The following is a 23,056-nucleotide window of genomic DNA, read 5'->3' as shown; positions in this document are numbered from 1 at the left end:
ATGTTCCCGCCAGTGTAGTACAGTTTTCAAGGCATCTACCAAGTGTTGCTTTCTGCCGTCCATGTCTTCTAATACCAGGGGGGTATCCAGCACCAGAAATCGTGGGGAATCCTACCATCACCTACATATGTATATATATATATATATATATATATATATATATATATATATATATATATATATACTCGTATATACATATATATATATATATTTATATATATAGGTATATATATATATATATATATATATATATATATATATATTATCTCATTATGTGTCAAAGGCAGTTATTTTTAAAACCTTGTGTAAGTTTCTGTTGCAGATGAAAAGATGGCGTGAAAGGCTGTCTAGGGACTGTTTGTTGTCTCATTCTCAAAATTTACAAATTACTCATCCAGAAATTCCACTTTGTTGCTAAAATAGAATTGCATAGCATAAAATTTTATTTCAATGATGGATTCTACTTGGCATTATCTTCGCTACGGACAAAATATGCTCCGTAAGATTGCATAACGTAACTTAAATACTTCAATGATACCAGTTTGAAAGTATGAAACCACCATTGATGTTACCTAATAATAAGAATTTGATAAATTGACTGAAATTGCCTTATCAGCAACATAAATTATTCAAGCTTTATAACTTACTGCTTAAATACTCGTATGCGTATCAATTTTCGTAATTTTAACTTTTCTAGCATAATTCTGTTTACTATTTATTTTAGAAACAAGTCCATGCTCAGTAGATGGTGTATGTGATCAGATCTGTATTGAAAAGGGAACAAAGTATGACTGCAAATGTACTACTGGCTATGTAAAGAAAGGAAACCAATGTTTCGCCGTCAACGGTAAGAATTCTTAATCTAGTACTTCCTGTTTTTTTATTGCTTTATTTATATTGTTCATCATCGTTCCATCCCTCAATCCCCAGAATTCATAGAATTTTATAAAACATATAAAAATTTACAATTTTCTTCCCAGCTCCTTTTAACTAATACCATGTTTGAGGGTCTAGTCTAAATAATTTTCCTCGAACTGTCTAAACTTTGTAATTTTTTTTCTTTTTTAACTTTTTCCTTTTTCGTCCGTTCTCTTTTCGTCGTGCACTTTGTTTGCGTGACCTCCACGTGCTGTCATGTTTCCTTCTTTTTATGTTCTCGTTTCTACAGTTTTTATAATTGGTCGGTTTTGTGTCGAATGTAGCATCTTATGATCTTTCTTTTAAGATGATACATTTACTATTGTTGTTCTTTTTAATGTACTTATTCATACACATCTTCTTTGTCTAACTTCCTTGTGAACCTAGAAATGGGCAGTCTATTTGCTGAAGTATATATATTTTACGTATAATATGCATAAAAAATCTAAAGCCGAATTGACCTAATATAAAAAAAACGAAGAAGAAAATCTTGAGTAATCAACGGGTATGTGGTCAGTAAGAAGAAAAAGAAAAAAAGCACAGGAATATTTTGCCTGTATTCAACGAAGCATTCTCAGCATGGAGAAAGAAAGAAAGACATAACAACTTAAAAAAGAAAAGAAAAAAATAGATCTAAAACCAAATAAGAATTAAAAAAAATGATCAAACTAACTATTTGATATTGTTCGAAAGTACCTAAACCTTCTAGTGTTATTGCTACTACCATTACAATCCCCACCGTGGCTGCTCCTACCCCCACCAAGACTATACCAAGTTGGGCTACTACCATTAGAACCGCTCCTACCACAACTATAACTGCTACTGCTTCGATCACTAATATTCCTACCTTGACAACTGATGCCTTGGATATTCCTGCTACAACTCGTACAACCACTACTACTGCTTCTATCTCTGTTTCTTATTCTATCTCTACTATTTCGATCTTATACTGTTATTGCTATTGCCAATACTATTCCCACAACGGCTACTCCTACCTCTGTCAAGACTACAAAGTTGTACTGCTACCATGAGAACTACTCCCACCGCATCTATAATTGCTACTACTACGATCACCAATATTCCTACGTTTACAACTAATACCTTGGATGTTCCTGCTACAACTCCTAATACTACTACTACTTCTATCTATACTGTTATTCTCTCTCTATCTCTATCCTATCTACTGTCTGCTATTCTATTTCTACTATCTCTACCACTTCCATCTATTACTGTTATTGTTATTACCAGTACTGTTCCCACCATGGCGGCTTCTACCCCAACCAGGACTATACCAAGCTGTGCTACTACCATCAGGACTATTCCTACCGTAACTATAAATGCTACCACTACGATCCCTACTATCCTTATCTTGATAAATGGTGCCTTGGATATTCTTGCTACAGCTCTTACTACGACTATTACTACTTCCGCCTCGATTTCTTTTGACTCTGTTGTTCATAACCAGCATTTATTTTCTTTGGCTTCTTCTGGTGTTAACTTTTCGGTTAATTACCTTCTACGGTTTTGGTATTCTAATTCTTAAATCCACCTGAAATCTTCTCAGGAAACAACTATTAAATTGCTTCGAGGAGAAAGGCAGGGAGGTGTTTTATCACCAATCTTTTTCAAAATTTTTATTTCTACTGTTCTGGAAAGGATCTCAGGCCTTTATTTTCTGGCTCTAATGATATTTCATACATTCCCTATGCTGATGACATTCTGTTGACTAGTCGTACTAAATATGCTCTTTCTGCGATGGTTTCTTTAGTTTCTCAGTCTTTCCTAAATATTGGTCTATCCCTGAATCTTGACAAGTGTGAATTCTTATCTTATAATCTGTCTCCGTCTACTGCCCTGGTATGTAATGAATTTTCTGTACTTTCTGTCTCTTCCTTTCGGTGGATTGGTATTACTGTTTCGAATTCTCTAGCTCTTTTCCGTAAACAGATTGTTGCTGATGCAGTAAGAAAAATTCAGCTCGGTTATTCAAAAATTGTAGCAAACCGTGGAAAATATAACAGAAGAGCTCTTGGGTGCTTATTCTCGACTTTTTCTGATCATTTTGTGCTTTATTTTTCGGGTGTTCATTCTGTTCTTAAGCTAAAGGATTCTAAAAAGATTAAAGTTACATACTTCAAATTTTGCAAGTTTTTTCTTTGTCTGCCGCCATCGACTAGAAATAGGTATATAGTTAAAAAATTCTATGTTACGGATGTAACTCAAAAGCTCGGTGACCTATTCAAAAAGCTTTCTGCAGATGCATTTTGTAAAACTGGCCCTGATCATGGTCTTTTACAGTTTTTTTCTTAGTAGAAATTAATTTTGAAGAAAATTAATAGTAGAAGTGCTTTGTTGATGCTCTTTTTTGTTTTCTTTTGTTTCTTTTTATTTTTGTGTTTATGCTCCACTTGTACTACTTGTTCTTTAGTAGTTGTGGGTAATCAATGATTGGATTGATTTTGAATTGAAATGCTAATAGTCAGTTGTAACGGAATAGCACTACCCTGTTGCAATAAATCGATAAAAAAGAAACCCACAACAGTTGTGGCATAAGCAGTCTAGTGATCAAGCACGTATGAAGGAATTTACTTGAGTGGGGGAAGGGTGGCAACTTCTTCAAACCAACTATTTTTTTGAAATTTTCAAGTTAGTAATATTTTCTTTTTGTCACATAAAAACAGCAGTAATTTCAATATAGTTTTCAAACAAAAGTTTATCTTATCTTGTGGGAAAGAAACGAGACTTATAATATTGGAAGAAATTTATGTTATTTTGTTTCCTTCATCTAAATGTTAACTGCTTTGGCTTATGGATTTTTAGATAGACTTTTTTGACCTACTACTTTTAACGTCTTAAATAGCTACTATAGGAAGGGCTTAATTGAAGTATTCGTTATCTACTATTCAGTTTCCTTGAGGTGCATGTTTTACATTTACAGAGACTATATTCCGTTGACCACTTCTTATCTACGCAAACTGTACATCTAAGTAGTTTCTTTGAATCGATTATAATAGCAACTAAAATGTTAGGTTACTCTTGCTTATCTAATATGCAAATTAATAATATTTGTACATTTAGTACAAATTTTATACAAATTAATGTAAATAATGTTTAATGCTTATAAAGAATTAAACAATATTTAATTATCATCCCTGCATTCAACCCCACTACTCTTCTTCTAGATCCGAAAAATGAGCCTCCGTCTTTGCTGCTAGTGACATCTTCGGAAATACGCCATACATATCTTAATGGCAGTTTGGTTTCGCCAACGTCGGTAATAGAAACTCAAGAAACATTGACATTGGATTTCAACCATACAAATAGAACTGTTTGTTGGACTCATCACAACGGAACAGACGTTTTCTTGAGGTGTTCTTCAGTCGATAATATCAGGAATGGATGAAATTTAAGACCTCTACCGCTGTATTCAATGAACAGTAAGTAACTAATAACAGTAAGTAACTAACTTTGTAAGTACAGCCGCAAAATCGAAGGATGCTAGGTGCCGTCCCTGTCCAAGGCTCGGTAAATACGTTCTAAGACCACCCTAACTATACATGACGTTTAACGAAAACCTAAGAAAATACGGAAAAATGAAAATAACTAAGAAACCAACACAAGAGTAATTTCCAGCGTGTGAGAGAGAAACAGGAACTTCAAAATTTAGTTTTCTGTTTTTTTTTAAACTTTGTTTTTCTTTTCCTATTTTGAGCGCTGAGTACGGCTTGGTGGAGCTCCTTGCCGAAATATCTGCTTTGTCTTTTTGTTGTTTCATTTCCATTGGTTGAAAATCACACTTGTTTTGGTTTCTTAGTTTTATTTTTGCTTTTAATGCTTTGTTTCGAACGTTGAATCTTGGCAATTTTAAAATAAGGAATAAAGCTGAGTGATTTTTCTTAAAATACGGTCTGAAATAGGTTTTACGCAGTTTATACTGAGAAAAATGTGGCTCTTTGCTTTTCCCCCGAGCAGACTGCTAGCTATACCAGTGTTTAATATCCTTGTGCGACATGTTAAGTCCTTTTTCATATTCCATCAATTTCAGAAGTTTCTTTAAAATCTATTTTTTTTTTTATCTATTAAATTCCTTATTAGAAGTATGAATCTCTTTGTGAAAATTCTGTTTTTTTGTCATTAAAAACTTAAGAAATAATATATAAAGAAAAAAAATATGTTCCAAATTTTTTAGTTCGAGATCAAATATAGGTGCGTATATTTTTTGTTCAGACAGTCATCTTTTGAGGGTGAAATCTTCAAAAAATGTAAAACTCTAGCTCCTACATCATATTAGGTTTGGTCAAGATTTGACTTATCTTGCACTATTTATAACTTGGCTCTTAGTAAGACTTGTATTAATCAGATTCTGTTCTGCAATTTTAAGCGCATTCACAATTCCAGAAAACTATAAAAATCAAAAATTCCATTAAAAAAGTAATCACGTTAGAATATGGAATTGCGATGTCCAGTTTTCTAGAATTATTTTCTGGAAACGTAAAAGAGATATAGAGTTTGAATATGAAGATTTTGAATAAGGACCCTCATGATCTAGATACACTTAATCCCTAATAAGTTTATCTACAAGATAAGGACAGTTTTTTTTATACTGGTTTAGTAGGAAAAATAATAATAGTGATAAAAAATTTTATTTAACTTCATAAGTATTCTTCTTCTCCCTTCTACGGTTTTCATGCCGGAAGTTCTTTTCGCATTTTATTACTTACCGCTGCCAAGTTACACAACAATTTGTGTATGGCTCGCTATATAATTAAAAGCTCAAGTCTCTTTGGATCCATCCTGAAATTTTTTGAAAGTAGTCAAATCTTAAATTGTGTATATTTATTTTAAAATAGCCTGGTCGAGGTTAAAATGGAGAACATATGCGTGAAAAAGGTGTACAAAAAAATATATACAGGTATTGTGTCACTTTGTATTGTCACTTTGTATGTCAGTTTGTGTCACCTGTATTGTGTCACTTTGGTAAAAGCGGTTCTTTTTAAACTTTCCTCTGACATAAAGTAAAAGCAGAAAAAAAATACATAAAGTGGTATAATTAATACATAGAGAGGAAAATTAGTTTCCTCTCTTATGACATTCCCTCTGTATTATGACGTCTGTATACAACATCTTAGATATTCTTGAACACTTTGAATATATTTGTTAATAGTCAAATTATAGTACAGCATAATGTTATATTGATGGTCAAATATGTTAATTTATTAGTGAGTCAAGAGTATGTTAATAGTCTTGAACGTCTTGAATATTCCTTATAGAACCAAATAGAGGAACCAAAAATTTATTTTGAATTAAAACAAAAACTTAAAAATAAATGGTTAAATAAACTAAATTGATGACTTGACAACGAAAAACTTAAGTATTTGTTAGTATCTAACGCGCTGTTTTAAGTAATCGAACCTTTTAAAAAACACTCGAATTAATAAATTCCAGTAAATGCAAGATACATACGATACAGTAGATACAAAATACATACAATAAATACAGTAAACATAAACCCCAATGGTATACCTCAACCTCAGGGTAGACCTCATCAAAGCTGAAACTCAAGTGATGTGAAAATCATTTTTACAAACCCTGCCTCAATGACATTTACTTTTCTGAGTTTATAGTTTCTCAAATTTTAGCGTGAAGACTATACTGTGTTTCAATAAGTCATAAAGTTGCGTTGCTTGCAAAACTTTTGCGGGGAAGTATTAATATGTAGAATATACGCTACAAAAACTATACAAAAGACCCCCCTTCAAAGACCCCCCCTCCCCCAAGGAGACCCCCCCAATTATCCTCCTACTCTCCTATAAAAAAAGCTCCATGTACTGGTCTGAATCAGGGTGCATTGAAACAGTACGGAAAGGGAAAATTTATTCTAAATCATCTTCGAACGTCCCATGTGTTCATACCTTTCTTAGCACCATATGAGTTTTTGTTTCTTTCTTTATTTTTTTACTTTTATAACTTTAGTAAATCAAATGATATTAACATTTTGATTACTAAATATCAGTATATGTATATTAAACTGACAATGCACATTTTCAATTCAATTAAATTTATTGAAATAAAAACAAGATGAAACATAACATCAATAATAAGATTGATCCGGGAAGCGAACTTGTTGTGGACCATAACAACAAAAAATGGAAAATGAAGAAGAGAGAAAAAAAAGAAAAAACAGAAAAAAAGAGAACACACGGGTAGAGAAAACACGGGTAGAGAAAACATGACATCTTGCAAACAGCTATAGCTCAACTATCTTCCATCAAAAAGGACATAGATTCCACATCGAAGCTAGTTAAGCCTGTTGACTCAACTGCTAATCAAATCGGTGCCATTGCCCTAGTCAAAGGCAAGAAATCTAAGAAAAAAACGGCATACTTTCTATCCCAGTCCAAAATTACCACCAATGATAATTCGTCGGCTGAAGAAGGATTTCAATATTCAAATCAAGCAAATAAGGAAACTTCGACCACAATTGATATTTAGCTGTATACTATGCAAAATTTTACGTTTCTCACGAAATTATCACTCGGCAATAATGTTGTTTTTAACTATTAGGATGACCAAGATAATTTGCACAAAAACCCCTTAGCTAGCCCTGACAGCCCCTTAAGCTATATTAACTTTGAATATCTCGACACTTGTTTTTTGTAAAAAATGTAAAACCTAAGCTAATGGAAGAGACAAAACTTAATATAATCTGCTTTAACATCAGAAGCATAAGAGATAAGTGGAGTAATTTTAAAGATTTAATTTTAATTAACGGTTACTGCCCTTTTGACGTAATTGGAACAACAGAGACGTGGCTTTCAGAAATTGATGATACTAAGGAATTTTCCCTCCATTGCTTTCAAGCTATTGATATTGGAAGAAAATTAGCCAAGTCCACTGGTGGCATTTCTCTTTACATCCAGTCAAGTCTAAAATTCACCAGGCTATTACACTGTGAATCCTTATTCTCGCAACCTGGAAATAATAGATGCATTTATTCAATAATTGTATATATAAGTGTTGACGACAATTCTTTTATTTTTTTTTAAATAGAAAAAGAAGTAAATTAGGTTTAATGTACCTCATGTGCTACCAATTGCTTTTATTCCTGTAGCAGACTATCTTTGTTTTTTTTTTTTTTTTTAGATATTTAATTTAGCAATTTAGTGCATTTTGGTATGCTATTACTTCTTTATTGATTTTTTTTCACATGGATTTAGTTATTACTAAAATCTTTAAAGTATGATTATTAAATTAGGAGAACAAAAATAAGGAATTAAATTACAAATAGCAGACATAAAGAAATCTTAAAATTGAAAAAAAAAAAAACTTTACAGGAACACTTATACAAAAACGTGAGAGGGGGATATGTTATCCAAAATCATTTAATTTTTGTTTAATATTTATCTTGTCAATTTACTACATTTTAGTATGTAATTACCTTTATTATTACTTCATTCTACTTTTTCCTTTTACTTTCTACTTTGATTTTCCTTTTCATTCTACTTTTTTTCCTTTGTCACACAGCTTTGGGAATTTAATTATTATGCGGAAAAAATAACTAATGAGTAAATTAGTATTGTGATTTAAGGAGAAGCAAAATCAGAAGTTATAAAAATAGCGAACGTAAATAAATCTTAAACCTAAATCATACCAAACTGTCTTTTCACTTACATCTAAGAACATTACGAAGCAGTTATAGGAGCACTACAATAATAACCTATAGGAGGGGGGGGGGCAGGGCTCATTTTATTAGGGGGGCGATTTTTGTAAATTTTACCGAATCGCTACCTGATTTATGCCTAATTTTCTGCAGAAATAAAGAATTTTGCTAAATTTCGGCCTTTTTGGAAAAATTGAAAAAAATACCAAATTACCAAATGCAAAAAAAGTTAGGGGGCGGCGCGCCCCTCCCCCCCCCCCTTGGGACGCCTCTGGGGGGAGGGGGGAATACTCTTGCTTATTCTTAAAAACCAGGAAAGGCTTCGGCTAAACGTATTCTTAAAAGAAAACAAGCAAACTTCGCAAAAAGACGTAAAAGATGGCACTTACTACAATCCTGTGGCTCATCAGAGCCATCAGCACAGTCTGGAGACAGATCACAACGCCATCTCAGTGGTATACATTTCAAGCCATCTTTACAAGCGAATTGATCTTTGTCACAGACAAGAACACCTAAAATAGTATAATTTAATTATTTTGTGACTATAATCAGATTATTAGTAAAATACAACAAATATAAAACATAGAAAAATAAGTATAACTAAGTAATTGGTAATTTATAGCTTCTGATTGGAAACTAATCCCTTCCGTATGAAATTCTCCAACTCAAGAGGCATGTGTAGTGTGTTATAAATTTTGTATAAATTGGCAATAATTAATTTGTTTATACTTTATTTTGTTTCTTTCATTGGGACTAACGCGAAGCTATGAATGACCTAAAATTTTATTTGTTTTCTATTTGCGCTTTCTTTGAATAGAACTACTGAAGTTGAAATTCAATCTGCATCCTCTTCGTCTAAAAATACGTTATAAGAAATATGTTAAAAATCATTCTGGCTGGACACATATTCAGAATAATAGAACCGGCAACGTAATGACGATGAAGATTTAAGATAAACTACAATTATTTCTTAATTTATCTTAAATGAACTTGCCATGCCAGGCATTAGCCTGGTTTCTGCGGGTAACAAATTACTTAGCGTGATGATACTTAATAGACTTTGCTGTAGATAAAGTTTTAAGAAAAGAACAGGGCGATTTTAGGAAAGGTAGAGGAGGTGTCAACCAGATTTTCACTCTTAGGTTGATAATTGAGAAGTACCTGAGTCATCGATACCTTTAATCCTCAGTTTTATAGATTATAAGCAAGCGTTTGATTCAGCTGACAGAAGAGCTCTAATCACCCCCACTCTTCAGAATTGGTGCATTTAAGCTAGTGATATGATATATATTACAAAAAGGAGGCATCGGGAAGAAACAAATTGATAAAAAAAATAATAAACGAACACTATATCAATACAAATAGCCTTATATAAAGACTAGGCAACAATTCTCTAGAGTTTTTAATTTGATCCATGCATGGGCGTACGGATGGGGTGAAAGAGGGGTCAGAGGCCCCCCCCCCCCTATAACTTCAAATTTACACTAGATATGGTTGAAAAAAAGGTAGATGGTTTAAAAAACGGTTGATAAAAGGTAGATGGTTGAAAAAGCTGGAAATAAACAGCTGGAATGATAGAATAAATGTCAAACAAAAAGCAATTATGCATAATGTCTTGGAAAGATATAGCTCTAATCCAAGAGAATTGATTAATGCTGAAGCTTATCGATGATTTATGATTTTTGGCGATTACTCATTAATAAAGATTTCATATGTATGATAGAACTTGCTGGCAATGTAAGGTTTTGTGAACTGCCAATATAACTTCTGCCCCCCATCCTTCATCAAAGAATCACCCCCCCCCTAGAGAAGAAGCTATGTACGCCCATGGCTCCATGGCACCCTGACCGGAGTTACCCCTGGCACTACCACCGTTGCACTAATTTTTTTTACGTCGGTAATAACAATAAACCCGTTTACCAATAGCATCCATATTATATAATGTAGTACAATACACTATTCCTAATGATAAATTACCATAGGTTGAATCCCCTCTCCGCATTGATCGGAAAATCCCCTCGCAAAAATTGGCAAAATATGGCTTTAAAAATGCACCTTTGAGGGTTTGTGCACCCCTCCTCCAAAAATATTAAATGACCTTTCACCTTCCTCTGATAGCAGGTGTGCAGTAATGTATTACTGTAAAACCGTTAGTTACACTGTAAATACATTATACATAAAGCGCTTCATTATGTAAGGACAGTACGGAAATTTGGAGACGAACACGGCACCATGTGGTAGCATGACCTCTGAAACCAAAATAGAATTTCATGTAATCCCCTTAATCAATTGGCTATCCCTCAGTAGAGTTCTTAGACATGTTGATGAATATGATGCTGTAATTATCATTAAGACACCACCCGTTTATGAGCTGTTTCACCCCTTTTTACTTAAATTGCACAATTTTTCTCGGGTTTGTTACTTTTGGTGGGTAACCTTAAACTTAAAGAATTTCACTCATTTTGAATCCCGACAAAAAACAGATCAGTTTGATATATTTATTGTAATCAAAGCTTTTTTATAAGTTTCGTTTACTATTAGCAAGAGTCGCTCCTTACTTACAGTTTGTTACCACAAAATTTCTAACTCCAGGGCATAATGACAGTACATTGTTTACCTTCAGGTTTAATCCAAATTGGCAAGCTATTTTACTCTTGTCAACATGGCAATAGCTGCGTTCGTTTTTGTCGTTCTATGTAAATCCAATCCTCGGTTTTAGAATTAAGCCGTTCGTTTTCGCCGTTCTATGAAATGTTTCGCTTATAAGCCGTTCTTTGAAATGCCGTTCTTCGTTCTTAGTACCGTCGTTCTTAGAACGTTCTTTAGTTTTACTTTTGGGCGCCAAGTTTTAAAATAAAAAAAAACAAGACAGAAAACAAGTTTATTGATATTGAATTTTGTAGATTTTGTTGATGGGGTCTTTCATCTAAAAAATGGTAGTGATTTGTTTTTCGTATAGGTGGAACAGTTTTGAAATCTTCAGAAAGTTCTGGAAGAATTTTTGGGATAAATTGCTTTCCAAACTTACAAAAATTCCTTAGGGGTTACTTGGAAACATCATGGGAGGAATTTCTAGATATCTTAGATTACAACTAATGCTAAGAAACTCCAGCTAACCCCAGGTTTCAATACCCTTAGGAATATGTTCAATTGCTCAAACGTCTTAAGCTTAAAATTTAGAAAGGAAATTCGGCTGATTAAGTGTTAGGCTAAGTGCCACAACTATGAGTATTGTCAATATTATGGAGTAAGAAATATTTTCTTAACATGGGTCCCTATGTAGAGTCCACTATCTAGGATTGCACCCCCATTTCAACTAATCTAATGTCTATGCCCATTCATAAGCACTCAAAAGCAAGAGTGCCCATTTGCACTCTATAGAACGGTTCAACAGTCACTCAACAGTCACTTTCCTCTAGTAACTCTATTGTTTGTTTTGCTACATTCACAAGTATATTTTCCATTTTTTTTGTGCTGGTTGACTGAAATTTAATCTGTGACTTTGAAATTGTATCTGGCAAAGGAAAGCTCTTATAAGCCGTTTTTTCAGTTAAAACGAAGTTCTTAGAACGGCAAAATAAAACGCAATTTAAGAGTAAAACTAAGAAAATCTTTTTAGTACTAAGAACGACGAACGGTGAAAACGAACGCAGCTAATATTTGAGACGGCATACCAGATACGAACGGAAAGGCACGCCCACCCACCCCAAAATCTTTAAATCCACTGTGTTTTCCACTTAGTTTCTTGTGCTTCCCTTATAATTTGACTCTATGTGCGTTCATTCAAACATCCTCCACTATCGTAAGTGCATGGACCATGTGCATGATTTTATTTGAGCCACTCAGAGGCCAAGTCAATCAGTCCCAGTTTGTAAGGTTCTGGATATTTTAGCATTAGAGCTCCTGAGTCACTTATAAATTTTATACAACCATAAAAAAAACATAATACAACCATAAAAAATGTATCTTCTACATCAATTTTCTTTATTCTTTGGACTAGAAGTTCATTGGATTAGGAGACTGCTCACTCGTGCATTATCAACAGATGATGACCATTAGAAGGCTCCCCTTTGTCTTATAGCATACAGATTTCAGTATAATACACACATTTCAGTTTTATTTCTCTTCCCAAGAGCTATATTCTGACATCAAAACCTTAATTTATCATTTAAGCCTTATTTTTTATGTCACTTTTTTATGCCAGGAATCTCATTCACCGAGTCTTTTGCACTTGGTTGTAAAGAATATTTATTAGATGTAGATGCCAAAGAGTACTGAATAAAAATGACTGAATGTTATAAGAGGCAACGCTCTTGCGTTGTCGGTAGTGAAGAGCCATAAGCCTTCAATTTATTATTTAGTTTTTCTTTAATTATTATTTTTCTCCATAGCCACTTATTGTGGAAGAGGTGGTCCTAGAAACTTCCAAAGGGCTGTCGTTTTTAAAAGTCAAAAACGACCAAATGGCAACCCCCCCCCTTCCTTGCTCTTCTTTTCTAACAAGCCCCCCCCCCCCCATAACCTCCGAACACATTTGAACAAAATTTCGAGACAACCATTTTCTTTAAAATAGTCCAATAAATATGCCATTGTGGATGACATGACTCCCAAAGGCCAAACTTACAAAAATTCCTTAGGGGTCACTTGGAAGACAGGGAAATGAAGGAATGTAAATAACGTAAATTGGCAAAAGTTTAAATATTAGTTTTCAGGGGAAACACTCTAGCGTATCCTATAGTGAAGAGCCATAAAACTTCAATGTATTATTTATTACACCCCCCCCCCATCCACTTCATATGGAATGGGTGGTCATAGAAACTTCGGAGGGGGCTTATGCGATTGGAAAGTAAAAGCTCTAGTCCCATTTTTAACAGTCAAAATTTATTGAAGGACAACCAGCCTTACTTTGCCCTTCTTTTTAATTGGAGCGCTGTCCCCTTCAATGACTTTCAATCAAAATTTTGAGATATCTATTTAGTTTAAAATGGACGAAAGGTCCAATGATATTATCTGAGAGGATTACATGATCCTTAAGGTTCCTGGAGTAAGGGCTATAAATAATTCAAATTGACAGTTTTCTTAACATTTATTGGTAGGCTACTTGCTAATTAAACGAAACACACTCAAGAATTACGATTAGGTTAGATCTGAGAAAACCGGTTTCATAGCCATAAGGACAAGTGACAGAATAGATGGGAAACATATAATTTGGGCAATATATTTGCACATTAGGGGGAGAGGTTGTTGGTAATACCTTAGACAGTGTGAAGATAGAAAACAATTCTAACTTAATAATATGCAGAATAATTGTAGCTAACACATTTTACATGCATATCTACTGTACTTTACCCCCCCCCCCTAATATGCAAACATCCAATTATATATTTTCCATCTATTCTGTTACTTGTATTTGTAGCTAAGAAACCGGTTTTCTCATATCTAACCTAAGCGTAATTCTTGACTGTGTTTCGTTTGATTAACAAGTACCCATTTATTTTATAATGGAAAAGTGGGGCTTGTGCAATATATGAGGAACGGCTAAGGGTACTAGGCTTAAACTTCCAGATAAAGGTGAGGATAAAATTAAAACTAAATCAAGACATATGCATCCAGGTTGTCAAAAGGGCGTATCTGCAAATTTTCAGAAACGACTGAGGGTATTGAGATAAAATTTCAAGGAATGCTGTCCAAAGTGATTGGAGGGCAAGAAGACCACTTACCTTGCCATTTTTCACCTGACTTTCACTCCCTCCGTAATTTTCAAAAACATTTGATAAAAATTTTGAGACAGCCATACTGCTTAAAATAGACGAAAGTTAAAATAGAATGCCTACGGGGATGACATTAACCCACAGTCCCTAGGGGAAGGGCGGTAAATAGTGAAAATTATCAATTGTTCAAAAATACGTTTATCAAACATTTCGTAATAACGAACTGTTAGTGAGGAGCGACTCGGCTCAATAGTAAGTGAAACTGGAAAAAACGGAACTTTGATATCAATAGATATATCAAAAGAATTGAATTTTTATGTTGATTCTAAATATATGAGATTCATAAAGTTTATTATTACCCGTCAAAAACTACGAGCCTGAGAAAAAAAAGGGAAGTGCCCCAAAAAGGCCAAGGAATCTTAATGAAAATCGCACCATCATATTCAGCATATCAAAGAACCCTATCGCAAAGGTTTCAAGTTTTCATCTGCAAAAAAATTATAATTTTGTGTTTTTTTTTTTGTTTGTTTTTTTTTTGCCAGAAGAAAGATCACAGAGATGTTTTTTTTTTTTTTTTTTTTAGGGGTGATAGTATTTAACAAATTGTCCTATCATATAGAAAGGACTAATTAAAAAGGAGATTAGAAGTTCTGGTGCCCTTTTCAAGTGACTAGAAAGATAGGAGAACACTTCGACCCCCTCCCACGCCCCTTTATCTCCAAAGTCGTCCGATTAAAATCTGGAATGGCCATTTCGTTCAGCGTAGTTGAAAGGTCCAATGACTTTGCGTTTGGGGATATCATGATCCCCCAAAGCCGCTGGGGAAAGGACTGCAAGTTATAAAAGTTGCCCTTTGTTTATATATAGCCTAGTATTTTTTACTGGGAACCACGTAAACATAATTTTTTTTGGGGGGGGGGGGATTTACTGCTGCGGGGATTTTCCACGGGGAGTTTCCGGTGGGAAGTGAAGTTTTCAGGGGCGAACTTCCACACTCGGGGAATGTGCCAGAAGTCCTATATGATTTTTTTTTTCTGCTTTCTCTTTGCCGACTCAAATTTACATGTGGAGATCTTCCGAGGGAATTTTTCAGCAAGGTTGAAAATGTCCGGAGGATTTTCTGCGGGGGAGGGGGGTATTTTAAGCGGAAAAAATTCTCTGTAGGACATTTTCCATATGGCAATTTTCCGCGGGAGCAACTTTTAACTTGAGGATTGGGGGGGGGGGTTGTGTATAGGATTTCCAGGGAAATTTTTCTACGGAGGGGGTATTTCAGGTACGATTTGAAAAATGATAAGAAATAAGATTCTTTTTCAAATATAAGAGTATATACCTTCTTTTGAATTCTGAGCCTTTACGTTCCTTCCGGTTTTTCTACTAGGTAAACAGGTCATTACACTCGGTCATTACACTCTTTGTCAAGAGGAATGAATACAATACATCTTTCAAAGAGGAACGAGTGCGCAATACCGGGTCCTAGCGTGATTGATTTTTTGGACAATTGCCTTTAGTCAAGACTAGTTTTTTGGGAATGTGTCGTTGCTAAAGCTAACTCTCATTGGAAAAAGGGGTATAACGCTTTTTGTTTTTGATAAGAATTGCACAATGAATGTATCGTTTGACGTGGGCATTTTTTATGAGCCAATCAGAGATTGTTCAATATATGATAACTTGATTTGTAGTTGGGATTTGAATAAAAGAAATAGTTATGTTATTTGCTTGCCTGTATAGGAATTCCCAAGTTATTTGCTTGCGTGTATAGGAATTCCCTTGTTATTTGCTTTCATGTATAGGAACTCCCATGTTATTTGCTTGCATGTATAGGAATTCCCACGTTATTTTGCTTGCGTGTATAGGAATTCCAATGTTATTTGCTTGCATGTATAGTAATTCTCTTGTTATTTGCTTGCTTGTATAGAAATACACAAGTTATTTGCTTGCGTGTATAGTAATTCCCAGATTATTTGCTTGCATGTATAGAAATTCCCTTGTTATTTGCTTGCCTGTATAGGAATTCCCATGTTATTTGCTTGCGTTTATAGGAATTCCCAATTTATTTGCTTGCATGTATATTAATCACCTTTATATTTGCTTGCGTGTATAGGAATTCCGTTGTTATTTGCTTGCGTGTATGATAATTCCCATGTTATTTGCTTGCGTGTATAGGAATTCCCATGTTATTTGCTTGCATGTATAGGAATTCCAATGTTATTTGCTTGCGTGTATAGGAATTCCCATGTTATTTGCTTGCGTGTATAGGAATTCCCATGTTACTTGCTTGCATGTATAGGAATTCCCATGTTATTTGCTTGCTTGTATAGGAATTCCCATGCTATGGGCTTGCGTGTATAGGAATTCCCCTGTTATTTGCTTGCATGTATAGGAACTCCCCGGTTATTTGATTGCATTTATAGGAATTACCACTTTTTTTTCCTTGCGTGTTTTGGAATTCCCTTGTTATTTGATTGTACGTATAGGACTTCCCATGTTATTTGCTTGCGTGTATAGGAATTCCCATGCTATTTTAAGAGCTGATGTCCCCCCCCCAGGCTAGGCGTAGAGGTTTTGTCGCCGGCCTATGCTAGTCTAGGTGCTGCTTGTACTTCCTAGGCTCTTATAAGGCGCTGTTCCGGGTTTTTTTTCTTTACTTGGTACACATTAAAAAAAAAATTTTCGTTTTAAATAAGAAGTTATTAGATCTTTTAAAAGAGCTTTACGGGGTTTGAGACACTCTGTTGCCTGATTCCGTTTTGAGACACTCTGTTGCCTGATTCCGTTTGATTTTTCTTTACTTAGTGCTCATTAAAAACGAAATTTTTGTGTTAAATAAGTAGTTCTTGTATCTTTTAAAAGAGCTTTACGGGGTTTGAGAGACTCGGTTGACTGATTCCGTGTGATTTTTCTTTACTTGGTGCCCATTAAAAAAGTTGCTAGCGAAAACCCCGTGTGGATAAGTTGAAATAAAAAATTTTAAAAAGAAATGGCTGAAAAGTGTTTTGGGGGAGATGAGTTGATTGGCAGAAGGATGTATTAGTGAATTTAAAGTGGAGGGCGAGTTGCTAGCGAAAAATCTAAGCTAATAGGGGTTTTTGACCGTAAACTCTAGTTTTTTGTAAGAAAATTATGGAAAATACAATTCGTTGGTTCATAGGTGAAACTTAAGTCCAGGTATGGATCGAAAAATAAACTTTTTCTGTAGAATCTGAGCTAATAAGGGTTTTCGACCATAAACTCCAGTTTCCTGTAAGAAAATTATGCAAAATACAATTCTCGCGTTCAAATATGAAACTTAGGTCCATTCTCTGGTTCAAATGTGGAAAAACCCATGTGAATGAGTTAAAATAGAAATTTTTTAACAAGAAATGACTGAAAAGTGTTTTGGAGGAGATGGGTTAATTGGCAGAAGGATGTATTAGCGTAGTTATAGTGGAGGCCTAGTTGCAAGCGATAAAACAAAGTGGATGAGTTGAAATAAAATATTTAAAAAAGAAATTTCTGAAAAGTTTTTTTGGGTAGACGGGTTGATTGGCAGAAGGATGTATTATCGAACTTATAGTGGAGGGCAAGTTGCTAGTGAAAAATCTAAGCTAATAAGGGTTTTTGACCGTAAACTCTAGCTTTTTGTAAGAAAATTATGGAAAATACAATTTGTTGGTTCATAGGTGAAATTTAAGTCCAGGTATGGATTGAAAAATAAACTATTTCTGTAGAATCTGAGCTAATAAGGGTTTTTGACCATAAACTCTAGTTTCCTGTAAGAAAATTATGGAAAATACAATTCTCTGATTCAAATGTGAAACTTAAGTCCAGTTTCGGATACTCATAATAATGAGGACTGATGGTTCTAATTCAATATTTTTTTTTTCATAAAAGCAAACTATTTTTTTAAACTTTGAAATTATTCAACTTTTTTTTTGTACGTATCTTAAAATGACAAAATATGGTTACGTCTCTAACAAGTGTACTCTCTGATTGGCCAGAGACACAATGTGGCTTTCCCACAGATATTATAGGTCCGGCAATTGACACTACCGTGTCTATTGCATATATTAAATCAGCATTATTTACGCAGTAGTACGATAAACACATAAGTCATATCTTTTATAAAAGTGAAGATGAAGCATTTTAATAAAGTGTGTTCACATGTCAATGTTATAGTAGCATTGAATGCGGACAAGGAGAAGTATTTAAACTATGAAACAAGTAAAAATGGTAGCACTATTGGAAATGTATGTGTGCATTGTCATGACAGTAAGGAATTTAATTTCTTTGGAGTACCAAAAAAATTCAACTCTTGTTAGGGTGGATATGCAAGAGTGAGATATCCAGAGATGATAGCACTCAAAGAAAATGCCAAAATAAAAATAATAGTTGATGAAGAAGGACATCTTCTTGCCAGTGCTTGTGGTAACATGCTACCTATTGTTACACCCCATCGTCAACTTTCAGGTATTAGCATTCAACGGAAGATCAAAAGAAGACATGCATACTCTTCTACTAATATCATAAACCATATCTTGTCGACGTGCCGAAACTGTTACCTTTGTAAAAATAATGTTGTATTAGACAGTCAAATTGCCGGAAAAATAAAAAGGGCATTGGCAGAAAATATCACTAAGGAATATAAAGATGAATCGATGAAAAAAAAGAAACAGCAAACTTCACTACTATTAATCAAACAAATAATGAACCAAATAATAGCAAAGATGAAGTGCATATTGAACATTTGGATAACCCCCCATTAGAAATGTGCTCACATGTTAGTTTTATTGTAGCATTGAATGCTGACAAGGAGACGTATTTGAACTATGAAACAAGCACAAGTGGTAGCACTATCGGAAACGTATGCGTGTGTTGTCATGACACTATGGACTTAAATTTCTTCGGAGTACCAAAAAATTCAATTATACAAATGGTGGATATGGGAAAGTATCAGTTCTAGATATGTTAGTACTCAAAGAGAAGGCCAACATAAAAATAATAGTTGATTAAGCGGAACATCTTCATGCTATCTCAAGAGATAACATGTTACCTATTTATCAAATTTTTTGTCGGATCTTAGGTGTTAACATTCAAATGAAAGCAAAGAGGAAAAGAAAGGACAGCTCTGCTACTAATATCATTAACACTATCGTGTCTACGTTTCTAAACTGTTACCTGTGTAAAAATAATGTGGTAATAGACATTGAAATTTCCAGAAAAATAAAATGGGTATTGTCAGAAAATATCACAATGGAATATAAAGATGAAACGATAAAAAACAAAGCACCAGCAAACGTTACTGGCATTGATCAAACAGTCAATGAATCAAATAATAGCAAAGACGAAAAGCATAATGAACCTGTTCATGAGACACCAGTAAAAACTGTGTATGATTCAAAATGGAATAATGATTATTCCACTGATTATGAACTAAGAGAGGACAATAACTACAATATAAAGAGAGAACAGGGTGAACCATTTTATGGAACAGATTCAAAATGTATAAATTTAATAATTTATATTAAAATTTTATAATTCTGTATTTTTGTATTAATTGTATACATAATGCTAGTACATTAAAAACTAACAGTTTTATGTGTTCATCATTTTTTTAGAGACATAATGCCAGTAACTCGCGAGGAAGATCTATTAAAACATCTAAAGTAATCGACATGGGACGATAATGACTCCATCTTCAATCTAATTGGGTAACAGTGTCCATATCTCGGTATCCGACTACGCAATCGGCTTTCAGTAATTAAGCAAGTAAGTAAGTAAGTAAGGAAGTAAGTAAGTAAGTAACAAACTCATTCTTGAAGTTCCCCTCTGGATACACAAAGCAGAAATTTCATTTAGTAAATTATTAATAAAATGTAAGAAATTAACAAAAAAATTGTAAGCAATTAATAAACCCTTTCATGAAGTCACATCTCTTATAAAACTCTATATTGATTAAACCTCTCGGATTTACAGTACAGATACTCCATTAAAGAAATTATGAAAAAAATCGTAAGTAAGTAACTTTTTTCTCTTTATCACAAACAATTTTCACTTAGCTCCATGATGTAGAAATTTAATTCAAGAAATTATGAAAAAATTCTCAGTAAGTAACAATTTCTTTCTTGAAGTCAACTCTTAGATACACAATACGGAAATTTCATTCAAGAAATTATGAAAGTATTTGTAGGTAAGTAACAATCTCTTTATTGATTTCACCTCTTGAATATACAGTGCAGATACTTCATTCAAGAAACATGATTAAACACGTTTTTTGAAACTACATGCTATTTGCATGCCTTTGCTTGGCACCTTTCTAAATGAGCGGGGATTCCCCACTGCTTCCTACACATTGCAAAAAGTGAGCAGTACGAAAACTCCACGTTTTCAACCAGACTGATTTTTTGGTTTTTTAGACAACACGAGAGACATGCAAAGTCGACATAGCTTTATTTCATTTTTTAAAATTCAAGAAATTATGAAAAAATTCTCAGCAAGTAACAATTTCTATTATGAAAAAATTCTCAGTAAGTAACAATTTCTTTCTTGAAGTCAACTCTTAGATACACAATACGGGAATTTCATTCAAGAAATTATGAAAAAATTGTAACTAAGTAGCAAATTCTTTCTTGAATTCACTTGTTTAATAAACAAAAAGACATTTAATTCAAGAAATTATGACAAAATTCTAAGTAAGTAACAAACTATTTATTGTTTTCAAGATTTAGATAAACTACTGATAAATTAATTTAAATAACTTATGAAAAAATCGAAAAGCATAATTGTCGTATTTCTTGAAGTCAACTTTCTTATACACAAAAAGACATGTAGTTAAAGAAATTACGACAAAATTCTAAGTAAGTAACAAACTCTTTATTTTTTTCACGAGTTATACAAGTGATGTAGAAATTAATTTTAATACATAATGACAAAATTCGCAATAATTAACACTTTATTTCTTGAAGTCAACTCTTGGATACACAGTACGGAAATTTCATTCAAGAAATTATGAAAATATTTGTAATTAAGTAACAAACTCTTTATTGATTCCACCTCTTGGATATACAGTACAGATACTTCATTCAAGAAATTATGAAAAAAATCGCAAGTAAGTAAGTAACATTTTTTTCTCTGTCAACTCTTAGATACACAATACGGAAATTAAATTCAAGAAATTATGAAAGTATTTGTAAGTAAGTAACAGTCTCTTTATTGATTTCTTCTCTTGAATATACAGTACAGATACTTCATTCAAGAAACGTGATTAAACACGTTTTGAAACTACACGCTATTTGCATGCCAGTGCTTGGCACCTTTTCAAATGAGTGGGGATTCCCCGCTGCTTCCTACACATTGAAAAAAGTGAGCAGTACTAAAACTCCACGTTTTCAGCCGAACTGTTTTTTTAAACAACACACCCACAGAGATGACACACACAGTACGGAAATTTCAGTCAAGAAATTATAAAAAAAATATTTGTAAATAAGTAACAAGCTCTTTATTGATTTCACCTCTTGAATATACAGTACAGATACTTCATTCAAGAAAACGTGATTAAACACGTTTTGAAACTACATGCTATTTGTATGCCTTTCCTTGACACCTTTCCACACGAGCGGGGATTCTCCACTGATTCCTACACATTGCAAGAAGTGAGCACTACGAAAACTCCACGTTTTCAACCAGACTGGTTTTTTAGGGACCAATCAGGAGAGATATGCAAAGTCGACATAGCTTTATTAAATTTTTTAAGGTCTATTTCGACGGGCTTCAGTATGCCCCCGTTCCCCCGGCGCACTGAACCATAAAAAAATGAAATAAAGAGATGGAAACTTGGCCTATCTATCTGGTTTGTTGCCTAAAAATAACGTCGGGTTTTAAAAATGGAGTGTTCGGACTGATCACTTTTTTTGCAATGTGTAGGAACTAGTGGGGATCCCCGCTCGTTTGGAAAGGTGCCAAGGAAAGGCATACAAATAGCATGTAGTTTCAAAACGTGTTTAATCACGTTTTCTTGAATGAAGTATCTGTACTGTATATTCAAGAGGTGAAATCAATAAAGAGCTTTTTACTTACTTAAAAATATTTTTTTTTTAATTTCTTGAATGAAATTTCCGTATTGTGTGTGTCATCTCTGTGGGTGTGTTGTTTAAAAAAAAAGTCTGGTTAAAAACTTGGGGTTTTCGTACTGCTCACTTTTTGCAATGTGTAGGAAGCAGTGGGGAATCCCCGCTCATTTGGAAAGGTGCCAAGCACAGGTATGCAAATAGTATGTAGTTTCAAAACGTGTTTAATCACGTTTCTTGAATGAAGTATCTGTACTGTATATTCAAGAGAAGAAATCAATAAAGAGACTGTTACTTACTTACAAATAATTTCATAATTTCTTGAATTTAATTTCAGTATTGTGTATCTAAGAGTTGACAGAGAAAAAAAAATGTTACTTACTTACTTGCTATTTTTTTCATAATTTCTTGAATGAAGTATCTGTACTGTATATCCAAGAGGTGGAATCAATAAAGAGTTTGTTACTTACTTACAAATATTTTCATAATTTCTTGAATGAAATTTCCATACTGTGTATCCAAGAGTTGACTTCAAGAAAGAAATGGTTACTTACTGAGAATTTTTTCATAATTTCTTGAAATTAATTTCTACATCGTTTATCTAACTCGTGAAAACAATAAAGAGTTTGTTACTTACTTAGAATTTTGTCGTAATTTCTTGAACGAAATATCTTTTTGTTTATACAACAGGTGAATTCAAGAAAAAATTTACTACTTAGTTA

The 23,056-nt window shown here is 33.6% G+C and overlaps 3 protein-coding genes across 7 annotated transcripts in view; 1 reads left to right on the top strand and 2 right to left on the bottom strand.

Annotated features, from left to right (window-relative positions):
• Positions 1 to 23,056, top strand: part of LRP1 (LDL receptor protein 1) — a 654,607-nt gene that overhangs the window by 66,486 nt on the left and 565,065 nt on the right. The window contains 2 exon segments of the mRNA XM_089105022.1: positions 725 to 847; positions 4,101 to 4,355. Of these exon segments, the coding sequence (XP_088961148.1) occupies positions 725 to 847; positions 4,101 to 4,355 (378 nt within the window).
• The window catches only part of LOC148940604 (methionine adenosyltransferase 2 subunit beta-like), a 297,990-nt gene that overhangs the window by 131,939 nt on the left and 142,995 nt on the right, over positions 1 to 23,056 (bottom strand). The gene's annotated exons all lie outside the window — the stretch shown is intronic.
• Positions 7,091 to 23,056, bottom strand: part of LOC148940606 (low-density lipoprotein receptor 1-like) — a 42,977-nt gene continuing 27,011 nt past the window's right edge. The window contains exons 3-4 of one of the 2 annotated variants that reach the window (XM_089105452.1): positions 8,968 to 9,090; positions 7,091 to 7,263 (exon numbers count right to left, since the gene is read on the bottom strand). In XM_089105452.1, coding sequence (XP_088961578.1) covers positions 7,241 to 7,263; positions 8,968 to 9,090 — 146 coding nt within the window. In that variant the 3' untranslated portion in view covers positions 7,091 to 7,240. Of the gene's footprint in view, positions 7,264 to 7,774; positions 7,891 to 8,967; positions 9,091 to 23,056 lie in introns of those variants that run through there. The other variant, XM_089105451.1, reaches the window with a different exon arrangement.

Source organism: Artemia sp. Qi Xiang Cuo, chromosome 19 (genome assembly GCF_049724085.1).
Source record: "Artemia sp. Qi Xiang Cuo chromosome 19, ASM4972408v1, whole genome shotgun sequence".
NCBI lineage: Eukaryota > Metazoa > Arthropoda > Branchiopoda > Anostraca > Artemiidae > Artemia > Artemia sp. Qi Xiang Cuo.
This window is presented reverse-complemented; position numbering and strand designations above follow the sequence as displayed.